The sequence below is a fragment of the Anabrus simplex genome, chromosome 10, assembly GCF_040414725.1.
Source record: "Anabrus simplex isolate iqAnaSimp1 chromosome 10, ASM4041472v1, whole genome shotgun sequence".
NCBI lineage: Eukaryota > Metazoa > Arthropoda > Insecta > Orthoptera > Tettigoniidae > Anabrus > Anabrus simplex.
Window position 1 is genome coordinate 70,263,653 of NC_090274.1, and position 13,476 is coordinate 70,277,128.

Here is a 13,476-nt window from a genome sequence, read left to right on the forward strand (position 1 = left end):
CATTTATGGAGCATGATTTGTCGTGTTAAAATGGTGCCCGCTGACTTGGTATCCGTTATAGGACTAATATATTAATGGACTGTGTTGGAATGTTTTCTCGTAGAGTTTCATCAATTGGCGTGGAGGAATGCCGTCTTCTCCTTCTATGGGATAGGAGTAACCTAAATAATTACCTAAAATATTTAACATTTTTTGAAAAGTAGGACATCAATTGATGAAGGTTCCAAAACATCAGTCACTTCCTATAATATAAAGTCAATAACCTAACTTATCCAATAAATTGCATCGCACGGAAGAAATAAGTGAACGTGAGGAAGCATATTCAGTCTTTCTGCGCTTATCAGTGAAATGGATGCATCGGTACATACTTCAAACTGTGGACTATTATAACTAACAACTTCACTAACAAGATTAATGAAGGCTTATTTTAAGTTAAGGTACTCCTATTAAGTTGTTGTTTTACTTCAACATGTGTTCTCTCCACTATAATCTACGCCAAATGTTGTATCATCAATCCTTTTGAAAGTTAAAAAATCTCTAACCAAAGACTACAAACAGATGGTTTTTCAATTTTTACGACATTATTTGCGATTAAGGTCTCGCTTAGCTATTCTCATGTCGCTGGAATTTTTTTCCTAACATTCTGACAAATATTGTAATGTGTAGTGTTTGTAAACAGTTTCATAAACAAGTCAGATGAAAAAATATTTAAACTTTTTGTAATTATCAGAATTTCAGATGTATTTCTGGTATATTCAGTAGACAATATTTTTTTATTCAATTAAAATTCATACAGGGCTCAACACAAACTGCGAAGAAACGATAGACAGTTATTTTGTTATGTAAATAACTGTATAAATAAACATTGTACTTTGTACCTTTTACACAACTATTAATCAACAGCTAACGGCTGTTATTCAATCTTTCTTTTAGACTGCTCCTATTTTAAGTATGTTAATATTAAATCTCAATAATTATACTTCACTTTTAAATCAAGTGCCTGATTTCACCTTGAGGAGGTACAATGACTGACGATGCCTTCTATGAAAGGTGAAACATGTCTCATATTTTATAATGTAAAAAGGATCAAATCCTAATTGTATAAGACTGTAAAGTATTGAATAGGTGATTAATTAACAAATTAATTAACAATGTAATATAGTAATCTTCAGTACGGAACCACAGTGATATTTATCACTTGCAACACAAGTCAGTTGCCGTGCAGAAGTCATGTGTGGGCTGCAGAGGAAGAGGAGGATAGGATTGAACATCTACCACATACAGGACATCCAAGAACTTTTTCTGTGAGGGAGGATTGTTATATCATCAGAAAAACTAAAAAGGGACCCAAGTTAAGTGCTCCAAAACACGCTACGGAGATTGCCGCAGACACCGGAAAGAAAGTGCATCTCAAAACAATACGGAAAGTGCTCAGAAGAGGTAACTTTCACGCCTGTATTGCAAGAAGGAAGCCCTTCATAAATCCAGTAAATCGAAGAATGCTGTTTGCCAAAGAGCATGTTGGAGAAGACAATGAGTGGTGGAATGACGTTATATTTGCTGATGAGAGTAAATGTAACATATTTCAGTCTGTTCGGAGGATAACAGTTTGGCGGCATCCTAATACTGAGCTTTAAGAGAAAAATCTGAAAGCAACTGAGAAACATGGCGGTGGACATGTAATAGTGTGGGGGTGCGTGTCGGTGAATGGAGTTGGTGAATTGGTTTTTATTGAGGTAAAATGGACCACTTTCAATACCTTAGGATACTGAGGGACAATATGAAAAAGAGTGCCGAAAAGATGGGGATAGGTGAACATTTTAAGTTTTATCAAGATAACGACCCAAAGCATATGGCCTGGAATGTAAGGATGTGGTTATTGTCTAATTGCCCAAAGTATAGGGCAAACTTGATAAAGAAATAAGGAAAACAACAATCACGTCTAGAGAACAACTGAAAAACTGACTTCAAGAAGAGTGGCAGAAGATGTCTCCCGATTACGGTACACCCAGAAATTAGTGGAGAGCATGCCAAGTCGACTCAGGGAAGTAATTAAAATGAAATGAAAGCCCACCAGATATTGAACCTTTAGGACCATAAGTAAAACGGAAAGTGTCCGAATAATTTTGTGCAATATTGGTTTTGATTTTGTTTTTTAATTATTATATTTTAATTCAGTGTTCATCAGAAGGATGATCGACGTTTAGTTTTATGTTCCTTACAGAAACTTGTATCTAATTTATAACAGTGCTTTATTATTACTGAAACCAGTAATACAAAGGAAGCTATAGGAAATCATGTCTGTCCCAATAATTATGCAAGTCACTGTATAATGGTTAAGTTTATTAACAGATATATACACAGTCAAATCACATTGTTTCCTATGCACAACCTAATGAAATTTATAAAACTAAACATATTTAGTTACTGTAGAGCATACAGGGTGCACGCAAATGATGCGAGCAGTTTCAAAAAATTCCTGTTTATTATTTGTTGTAACATTAAAAAATTATATAGACAGACAGAAAAATTGAAAAGTTTTTCATGAGCCTACAAGTGCCCGGTACGTGCTCCATGAGTGACTTTACACACATCAACTCTATAGTCAAGTTCGTCCCACATCCAACGTAGATAGCGCTGTCAATTTGACCAAAGGCGTTGATGATGCGGGCCCGCAGTTCTGTTAGATCAGACGGTAATGTGGCATAAAAACTGCGTCTTTCACATAACCCCATATGAAGTCGCAAGGGGTGAGGTCAGGAGAGCGTGCAGGCCATGACATGAGAGCGTGATCTTTATTCCCAGTACGACTGATCCATCTTCCTGGAAGTCTGGTGTTCAGAAAGTCACGAACATCAACATGGAAATGAGGTGGAGCACCAACTCCATTCGCCGATGGTATCATCAGTTCAAAACCACGGGATGTCTGTGCAAGGGAAATCAACAGGCTGGCCTGGCGTGCCTGAAGAAACGGTTGAGCATGTGCCATCTCGAAATATAAAGTTTATGGTCCCTTCTTCTTCACTGAAAAATCCAAAACAGGGCACATCTACCTGGATATGCTGGAGAATTGGCTCATGCCACAGTTGGAGACTGATAACATGAACTTCATCTACGAACAGGATGGTGCTCTATCTCATTTCCATGTTGATGTTCGTGACTTTCTAAACCGCAGACTTCCCGAAAGATGGATCGGTCGTATCGGGAATGAAGATCACTCCCTCATGTCATGGCCTCCACGCTGCCCTGACCCCTCCCCTTGCGACTTCTTTGTATGGGGTTATGTGGGGGACGCAGTTTTTACGCCACCATTACCAGCTGATCTAACAGAACTGCAGGCCCGCATAATGTTTTTGGTCAAACTGACAGCGACATGCTACGTCGGATGTGGGACGAACTTGACTACAGAGTTGACATATGTAGAGTCACTCATGGAGCACATATCGAGCATTTATAGGCTCATAAAAAAACTTCGTGAGTTTTTCTGTCTGTCTATATATTTTTGTAATGTTACAACAAATAATAAACACAGGAATTTTTTGAAACTGCTCAAATCATTTGTGCGCACCCTGTAGTATTTGTGTACACATAATTTATTTATTCTTTCCATTAATGTCAAAGTACACAAATTCATATTTATATGTCTAGTACAAAAAATAAAGACGGTTCTAAGGAAGACAAATGAATTACATGTGCATGTTACGTAATTCAAATCTTGACTCAAAGTGGTGTTCATCTAAAGGAGGAAAATGTAATAACCATCATACAAATGGTTCCTAAATATTTGAACTTATTTTGTTTCCTCATCACAACCTAATGCACTGAATAGAATGAGATATTAGACACAAAACTGTTACAGGTTTAAATCTGTTTTGATACACGGCCCTTCACTAGTTGTAACTGCAAGCTGCCACATTGTACCTTCTGTTGGAGCACATACATTGCTCCTTTACCTGCCTGAGCTGGAGCGCTGCTGATTGAGCCAAATAAAAATAATAATAATAATAATTGTTAATAAAGTTAATGAAAATGTGCACAATGTGCAAAATACATTACTCTAGTCCTAGTTTTGTTATTTTGTTGTTTTACAACAGATATTTGGGTATTATCTTTCAGTGTTCATTGCATGATTTGCACACACATTTTTCATTCGGGTAATTAAATCTCTTATTTTGGCAGAACTTGTGGTGCAAACTGTGTGTTGCGTTATTACATGTCAAAGTTCGTAATTTGCTTGTTTCCAATCATCCGTCATTATGGCGTCTGTTGAAAAAGTCATTCCAGATATAGCTATGTTTATCTATGAGAATTTGGAACGTGTTCTCGTAGGCCTTAGTGTTTGGCAGGTGTATCTGCATTCTGATGTCTTCTACAAAGAAAGTTTCTTTTAGCAGGACAAAGATCAGTCTTGATGGTGCTTTCTTTCCGATATCCAGGATTCCTTTCATATAACGAGCTTTAACTTTCTCTAGCGGTATCAGGTAGTTAATTTTATCCCAGATTATATGGATCCCATAAGTTGCTATTGGTGCCATATCTGAATTGATTCAATATAATTCTATGTATCTTTATTACTTTCTTCCAGATCTACAGTATATTACCCAATTGATCTGTTAAATAAGAAAAATAACAATGTTCAACCTATACAAGCTCTTTTGACATGCATATGCTCAAACAAGCCAAAATAAATTAACATAAAATAAACGACAAACACTGTCATATGGCCCATGGTCAACTCCTTATCGGGGATCCGATGGCCATGGCAATACGGCAACAGGATAAACAACAAACAATAAAATAGGGTAAAATAAAAACATCAGCAGACAACACGTGAAGTTTAAAAAACCTTCGTATCTCTCCCAGCTGGACTCGCAACCTAGGACATTCCACACCACACACTGTCCTCTCTGATGACCTACTCAGATTGCTGACCCAGCCTTTGCATTGCAACATCTGTCGCGTTAGTGTGCCACATTCTCCTAATGTTGCATTTTCAACATGGACTACTTCCTAGTTACTAAACATCATTACCTAACTTCATCTCCAAAATAAACTCTTCTCATTCTAACATACAGCAACCTTCACTCAAAATTACCTTCACACTTTCCTTTTCCATCAGCCAATCTCTTAATCATACTGCCTCCCTTCTCATACATCCCACCACCTAATCACTCTTACCTTCATTTAAATAAAAATAACATAAAATTACAATCCCAAACAAACTCCACATTAAATCCTCTCCTCATTTCAAATTCTCATCCATCTCATCAGCTAATCACTCTTCCAAACTGCCTTAATTATACTCAATTCACTAATCATTTCAAATACAATTCACATTATCCAGACATCCTTCACTGCCTCCCCTTTTTTCACTCTTTAATCACTCATAGCAACCTTCACTCAATCATAGCAACCATCACTCAAAATTACCTTCATGCTTTCCTTTCTCCTACAATTAACAAACACCAGCCAACCTTCATTATACCTCATACACACTCTACCATTAACAAACCTACCCACCTTTCATAATCACTCTTACCTTCACTTATAATTCAAATAGCTCTAATCGCTCTAAAACAAAACTCCATACACCTTTCAGCCAACCCAAATTATCTTAACTGCACTCAGTTCACTAATCATTTTGAATACAAATAACATAGAATTACCATCATACTTTCCAATCTCATACCACCAACTCAGCCTATCCATACCTCAATCAGCCAACCATACTTCACTGCCTCCCTTTTCCTCACTCTTTAATCACTCATTTATTCATACTCTCATTATCTTCACTATTCACTCAAATACTAATAGCAAATAACATTATCTTTTACAAACTACTAAAATAAAATCACAATTTACAACCACCGCTCCTTTCCACTTTAAATTATACCAAGCCGGACTCCACCTTAATTATACCACCTCGTACAATACAAATCTAGTCTTTCACTTTTTGCCATCAGTCTTTACAGACCACCACCTCAACCTCTTAATCGTAATCAATCTTCCATTCACTTATAATTAAAATTTAGCTAACTATTACTTAATCACTCCTATTTAGACTACAATTAACAAACACCCAATCATTATTTACAAGTTTTCTCTACTACCACATCTTACAATACCAATATCTACACATTAACACCTTTACCTAGCTTACTTACTAATACTACTTGCCTTTTTACTTCTCGTTGCTATGCCTTCATCACTGTTACCTTTCTTACCGTATAGTTCCTTCAAACTCAAGCTTCTTCCTTTAACCATAAATCCTCTTCCTCCTGCTACATCCCTCACACCATTGTTTTCATTATGCATATATCCACTTGCTATTTCTTGTGTTTTTCCTTCCTATGCCACTTCCTGTATCCTTATTTCTTTTCCTACGCTGACCCCCATCTCCAGATCTTTTCCTGCCAACCTCAGTGCTTTTCCTACCTCCCTGCCTCCTTCTCTGATCACTTCCATGTTATCACTGATGATTTCTTCTCTAATTATTTCTATGATATCACTGATACTCGATGCTCTTTTTTTTTTCTTCCATTATGCACGTCTTTCCCGGTCCTACTCATTTCTACTTGCTTAGTACCCTCTTCTAATGCCTGAAATTTTGCCACCGTCCAACTTCAAATCCATTTCCTGTTAGTCATCACTAGTTTCTGGTCTCTAATATGCGCCTTCAATCCTTGCAGTCTTGCTCTCACCTGATGTTTCTTTAAAAAAAATTAAACTCTTACTCCCTTCTTTTCCCATGTCCCTCTTAATCCAGATATTTTCACCTTGCAGATTGCCAGCGTTTCTTGTCACTATGCCTGCCATCAACATGGATAGCAATGTCACTTTTATAGGTCTGTGCCCCCTCACCTTGCCTACCCTCTCAACATCATCTATATCGACCTTACTAAAGTTAATTTTCATTTTATTTGAATGACATCTACCACTTTATAAATAAAGTCCAGTTTAGCTTCTGCCTTTTCTTCCTGCACCCCATAGATAAATATGGATTTCGTCCTACGTTCATTATTGTTGGCTTCAATTTCTCTCTTCAGGTTCAACACCTCCTCTTCTATATTTTTTCCCTTACTCTCTCACTGTTATCTATTTTTGCCTTGGTTTCTTTCGTGTTTTCCTCTATCCACTGTCTCGTCTTTTCGTGCTCCTTCACTTGCTCCTGAATCATCTTCTTTAACTAATCAAACGGGCAGAGCTCCTCCACTACCTCCTTTACCACCTTCCTTATGACTTCTATGTCCTCCCAGCTCATGTTGCCACTGCTCTGCAGGCCTGGATTTACTTCCACACCCCCAATAACCAACAGCACAATGAACACCACTGCCACCAGCAACATCTCACCCGTCAATCCTATCTATATTTTGCCTTCATTTCTTTTGATTATTCCCTTTTTCAGTCTTGCCTGCCATCTTCCGGTAATGGCCCGATATTGCTCTATCCCAATCATCTTCCTTGTCACACTCCACTTGCCTTGTCCAGTCCCCTCTCTTAATTAACTCCACTCGACCGCACACTCAACACGGCACGTCCGTTCCCGTTGCTTGCTTAGGCTAGACTGACTATAGCCGAATTGTGCCAACCTTTAGTGTAAAACCTTAATCATGAAACATATGAATTGGAAAAACATTTATTTTAAAGACTCAACTGAGTGTTGCAAATCTTTTTTCCTTATAAATTAGTTCATAATTAAAACTAGTGGGTAGGGGCCGATGACCTTCGATGTTAGGCCACTTAAAATAACAAGCATCATCATCATCATCATCATCATCATCAAAACTAGTGGGGATAGCATGTCATTTGTCTTCAGTTCGGGCTGGTAAAACGTTCTGACTTGCCTCCATTAGTTTGTTTGGTATTACAGAATTTTTAAAAATCATAGAGCCTTCTAGAACCTCGGTCACACCTCCCTGTGGGTGGGGGCGGTAGAATAACACCCACAGTATCTCCTGCCTGTCGTAAGAGGCGACCAAAAGGGGCCTCAGGGGCTCTGAATTTTGGAGCGTGGATTGGCGACCACGGGGCCCTCAGCTGAGTCCTGGCGTTGCTTCCACTTACTTGTGCCAGGCTCCTCACTTTCATCTATCCTATCTGACCTCCCTTGGTCAACTCTTGTTCTTTTCCGACCCTGACGCTATTAGGTTTACGAGGGCTAGGGAGTCTTTCATTTTCACGCCCTTCGTGGCCCTTGTCTTCCTTTGGCCGATATCTTCATTTTTCGAAGTGTCGGACCCCTTCCATTTTTCTCTCTGATTAGTGTTATATAGAGGATGGTTGCCCAGTTGTACTTCCTCTTAAAACAATAATCACCACCACCACCACTTCAGTCACAGTTGTTCATTATGTCACTGTGTTTTGCAGCTGGACCTGGTGTTCTCAAGAAGCACGCTGTCCGGGAACTACAACCACTCCCACGTCACGCATCTAGTCCAGCCTTCACCGAGCGGTGCCTCTGGTTTGGTCGTCAAGTGTCAGGTGGTGCTAGCATCAGCGCCACCACACGGCGAGGCGGCTAATCTAGTGGGACTGGAGTTCCTCCGTGGACTGGAACATCGTCAGGGGCAGATGTGGCTTGGGGACTTTGTTGTGGACGTACAGTCCATAGGCTTTGTGGGTAAGTTACCACCTTATCTCTCCCGATCTGTCTGGGTCAAATCATTGTCAGTTTCGAATCCTCACAACATTAAGAGTATATTTGATTCTCTTCAAAATCTTTGTGTCGTATAATAATCGTATCCAGCAATGACTGTCTTACTGTCACAATATTTAGGTCATGCAGCCTCAAAGTGTGTGGAGGGCATGTTCAGCATGTTCTGTGCTAGCGAGCCCTGTGTATTGTAATATTGTTATGATAAATCACTGTTTTATCGATCTAATTTAATTCTAGGATGACCTAAATTTGTACATACACACACAATTCTGTTTAACAATGAATGGCCACACTCTCAAATTGCTGTCTGCTCACAAAGTCTCTCACATCAGGACTCCAGATGAGCAGAGTTTACCTGCACAGGTCCTTCCATAAATCTAGATTGACAGCTGTCCTTACTTTGTTCACCTCTGCACGTTCAGTCGCTTCGCACACAACAACTGCGTGCAGATAGGTTGGAACAAAGGGCTTCTGACCGCCACAGACACAATGACCGTTCCTTTGCCTGACTCCAGAGGAAGTCCACAACTCGTACAGTCAAAGCAATTTACGTGGCCGCTCCAAATACTGAGGACTAAAATCGGTGGTCACTTAACGGCAACAACTTAACAGCATTAACGACCACTATGATACTTCTCACAACGACCATTAATAATGCTTGAACTTGACTCACATACACTGTTCCATGTCGGTCTACAGTCCACGGTAGTACACACACAGTACTCCAAGGCAGTACACAGACAGTACTCCGTTCAGAACAAGACGATACTCTGACACTGGTGTTCAACTACTTGACTCCAGCACTGCCTCAATGTTTGCAGCTGGCCTCCATTTTATATCCTAATGATGGAGTACTAGAATATTTGGGAATGGGCTAGAGACGGAACATTCTCGTTTAGTGTTCAAGAAGGTGCACGGAGAAACCAAAGAGAACAATAGAGGAGAAAGGTTGTCTCTGTACCATCAGGCTGGGAGTTCCGAGTTGACTCGCTAGTTCCTTCTGGAAAAATGCAGCAGGGAAAGCACATGACAATATGAAAGAATGAGATGAAACTCTGAAATAATTCATACAATTGTTCTTTCCCCTTAATGTTAAAAACAAAAGATATGTATTTATTTGTGTGTATAAATCATTGAATATGTCTTAGGTCCTTATCAGAAAGAACAATAAATGTGGCGATGTTTTCTTCACAGCTTTGCTGGACGACACTGTTCCGGTATCGAACGTGACCCCCAGCTCGTCACTGCAGCCAGGTTGGTCTGCGTGGTCCGACTGGAGCGACTGTAACATAACGAGTCCTGGAGGGCGAGCGGTAGTAGGTTACACCCAGTCCAGAACTCGGCTTTGCCGCCTAGACCAGGGCCGGGGTAGTGCGCTCTCCAGCATCGAGCCGTGTCTTCTCCTGGAGGCTGGAGGTGGTGATCTGGAGGTGCGTGACTGTGACCATACGGGACACTCCAACGACACCGTAGACGTCGTCATGTCGGCCACCATGTTCAAGAACATCAACAGGCCTCGGTTCTCTATCAACACAGCTAAAGACTCTGAGAATAGGACTGGCACTTTCTCGAGAGTAATTCTCGCAGGCAACACTTCGGAGGAGTGGGCGGCGACAAACGAGAGTGAAGCGCACACCGTGGACCTTCCGGAGACCACAAGCAAGATTCCCGTCATGGGTAAGTAGTATTTAGTGATTGTACTGCTTGTAAAAACAAATCGTTGCTGTTACCATAACCTAAAACCTCGTCCAGAAGTCTACTTTTATTACGGACAAAAATACTGATAAATATAATTTTTTTAATAACAATTAGGAAAATGGGATATACGTAAATTTCTCTGCTACATGGCCTTAGAAGATCAGAGAGTGAGTAGAGATTCTTTGGTGGTTCCCCTCTTAGTTGCCTCTTTCAACATGCTGGGGGTACAGATATAGAGTTTCGATAAAACATGTAGCATTGTGATCTATGTCTAACAATATGGCAGCTAATCCAGCACATAACATTTGGACTGTGTCACAATTGACCTGTCTAAAGCATGCGATAGGCTGGATCAAGATCTATGTCCAATAAAACGGTTGTTGATTTAGAAGACAATGTATTGGCCATAATTATTCGTAACATACGTATTATGAGGAAAGGTCTTCAGTGATCTTGCGATGTGTAAGGGATTTTGCTCTGACCAAGGCAAAATGTCAGTCAAAGATGGTGGAAACTTGTTTAAAACACAGCACCTACTGGTGCTGGTAAAACCAGATGAGCTCTATAGAGAAACCAAGGTAATAGACGGTATTAGTGATCGCGAAGCTGTTCTTGTCGTAGTTTAAAAAAAAAATGTGGTAGAAAGGAAGATCTTGAAAAAAAGGACTATTAGGCAATACCATATGGCTGATAAAGCAGGCATGAGTGAGTTTTTAAAAAGTAAGTATGATCGGTAGAAAATGGTAAATAAAAATGTAAACAGACTCTGGAATGCATTTAAAGCAATTGTTGAGGAATATGAAAACAGGTTTGTACCTTTAAAGATGGTAAGGAATGGTAAAGACCCACCTTATTGTAATAAAGAGACTAAGAAGGAAGTGCAGACTGGAAAGAAATAGAGTTAGAAATGGCTGTGGAAGTAAGGAGAAATTGAAAGAACTTGCTAGGAAACTGAATCTAGCAAAGAAGTCGGCTAAGGCTAACATGATGGCAAGCATAATTGGCAGTCATACAAATTTTAGTGAAAATGGAAGAGTATGAATAGGTACTTTAAGGCAGAAACAGGTTCCAAGAAGGACATTCGAGGAATCATTAATGAACAAGGGAAATGTGTACGTGAGGATCTTCAAAAGGCAGAGGTATTCAAGTCAGCAGTATGTAAAGATTGTTGGTTACAAGGATAATGTCCAGATAGAGGAGGTGACTAATGCTAAAGAAGTGTTAAAAGTTACATATGATAACAATGATATTTACAATAAGATAAAAAATTTGAAAACTAGAAAAGCAGCTGGAATTGATAAGGTTTTGGGGGGTATACTAAAGGCAATGGGCTGGGATATAGTACGAAATCTGAAGTACTTATTTGATTACTGTTTGCATGAAGGAGCTATACCAAATGAATGGAGAGTTGCTAAGTAGCCCCTGTATATAAAGGAAAGGGTGATAGACATAAAGCTGAAAATTACAGGCCATTCAGTTTGACATGCGTTGCATGTAATCTTTGGGAAGGCATTCTTTCTGATTATATTAGACATGTTTGTGAAATTAATAACTGGTTAGATAGAAGGCAGTTCGCGTTTAGGAAAGGTTATTCCACTGAAGCTCAACTTACAGGATTCCAGCAAGACGCAGGAATGCAGGAGGTCAAATGGACTGTGTCGCAATTGACCTGTGTAAAGCCTGTGATAGGCTGCCTCATGGGAGATTACTGGCAAAAATGAATGCAATTGGACTAGACAAGAGTGACTGAATGGGTTGCTATATTTCTAGAAAATAGATCTCATAGAATTAGAGTAGGCAAAGCTTTATCTGACCCTGTAATAATTAAGAGGGGAATTCCTCAAGGCAATATTATTGGACCTTTGTTTTCTTATATATATCAATTATATGAGTAAAGAAGTGGAATCAGAGATAAGGCTTTTTGCAGATGATGTTATTCTGTATAGAGTAATAAATAAGTTACAAGATTGTGAGCAATTGCAAAATGACCTCGCTAATGTTGTGAGATGGACAGCAGGGTTCATAAATAGGGTTAAAAGTCGGGTTGTATGTCCTCTCCTCTACATCCTTACTACAACCCGTAACACCCTCATAACCATGTGCAGAGATCTGTACCCATAAGGAACTTTCACTCCATCGATGCAGTAATTAAAACTAAAACTAAAAATTAAAACTATCATCCAAGCTTTGATAAATGTAACATGTGTTTTCAACAGAATCATAACTTTTGTTTTTCTTATACAGATGGAAAAATAAAGTATGTTTTACTGCAAATATGCTATCAAGTACATTTCAGTTTAGCATTTATTGCTAAAATGTGGAAATAAAAATTTTGCAAAATTATTGATGAAATGAAGTAAAAATAACAAACAAATATACCGAGGACAAAATTAGGAAACACTGTTCACCAAAAGCAGCTGCCTCTAATGATAACACTGTTGACGAAATGGTCCGTCGCTATGCGCGTACGTTCGTGGTCCCACATTCCAGCTGTATGGGGCGCTGTCATTTGAAAATAGATTTACCTGCTGCCTTACATTAAAACCTGTTTGGTGTCTAACATGTAACCTAGTCCGGCTTCTTGGCTAAATGATTAGCATGCTGGGCTTTGGTCACAGGGACCCCGGGTTCGATTCCCGGGAGAGTCGGGAATTTTAATCATCATTGGTTAATTTTGCTGATACAGGGACTGGGTGTATGCGTCGTCTTCATCATGATTTCATCCTCATCGCAACACACAGGTTGGCTATGAGTGTCAAATCAAAAGACCTGCACCTGGAGAGCCGAACATGTCCTTGGGCACTCCCGGCACTAGAAGCCATATGCCGTTTTATTTCATTATGTGTAACCTAGTGTATTCTATGGAACTAATAGAAGGGGAGAGAGATTGTGTTAAATTGACTTGGATCCTTAATGTAGAATGAGGCTAATTTGTGTGAAAATACTTATCACCTAACGATATGTACAAAGGAAACTTCACAATAGGGACTTGATAATCCAAACAGATAGGAGAAAGGAGCTGTTCATATTATTGAATCATTTGGATTACACCTACTTTTTATAAATGAAAACATTTCCTTACCATGGAGGACATGGGTTTGGTGTGCGAAATGATGACTGAT

General features: G+C 39.3%; 1 protein-coding gene across 4 annotated transcripts in view; it reads left to right on the plus strand.

Annotated features, from left to right (window-relative positions):
* LOC136881941 (uncharacterized) overlaps positions 1-13,476 on the plus strand; it is a 478,253-nt gene that overhangs the window by 421,910 nt on the left and 42,867 nt on the right. For all 4 annotated transcript variants that reach the window (XR_010861050.2, XM_067154405.2, XM_068229428.1 and 1 more), the window contains exons 5-6: positions 8,368-8,620; positions 9,851-10,333. Coding sequence is in view for 3 of the 4 variants with exons in the window: in XM_067154405.2 (XP_067010506.2) it covers positions 8,368-8,620; positions 9,851-10,333 (736 nt within the window). In the remaining variant the exon portion in view is untranslated. The remainder of the gene's footprint in view (positions 1-8,367; positions 8,621-9,850; positions 10,334-13,476) is intronic.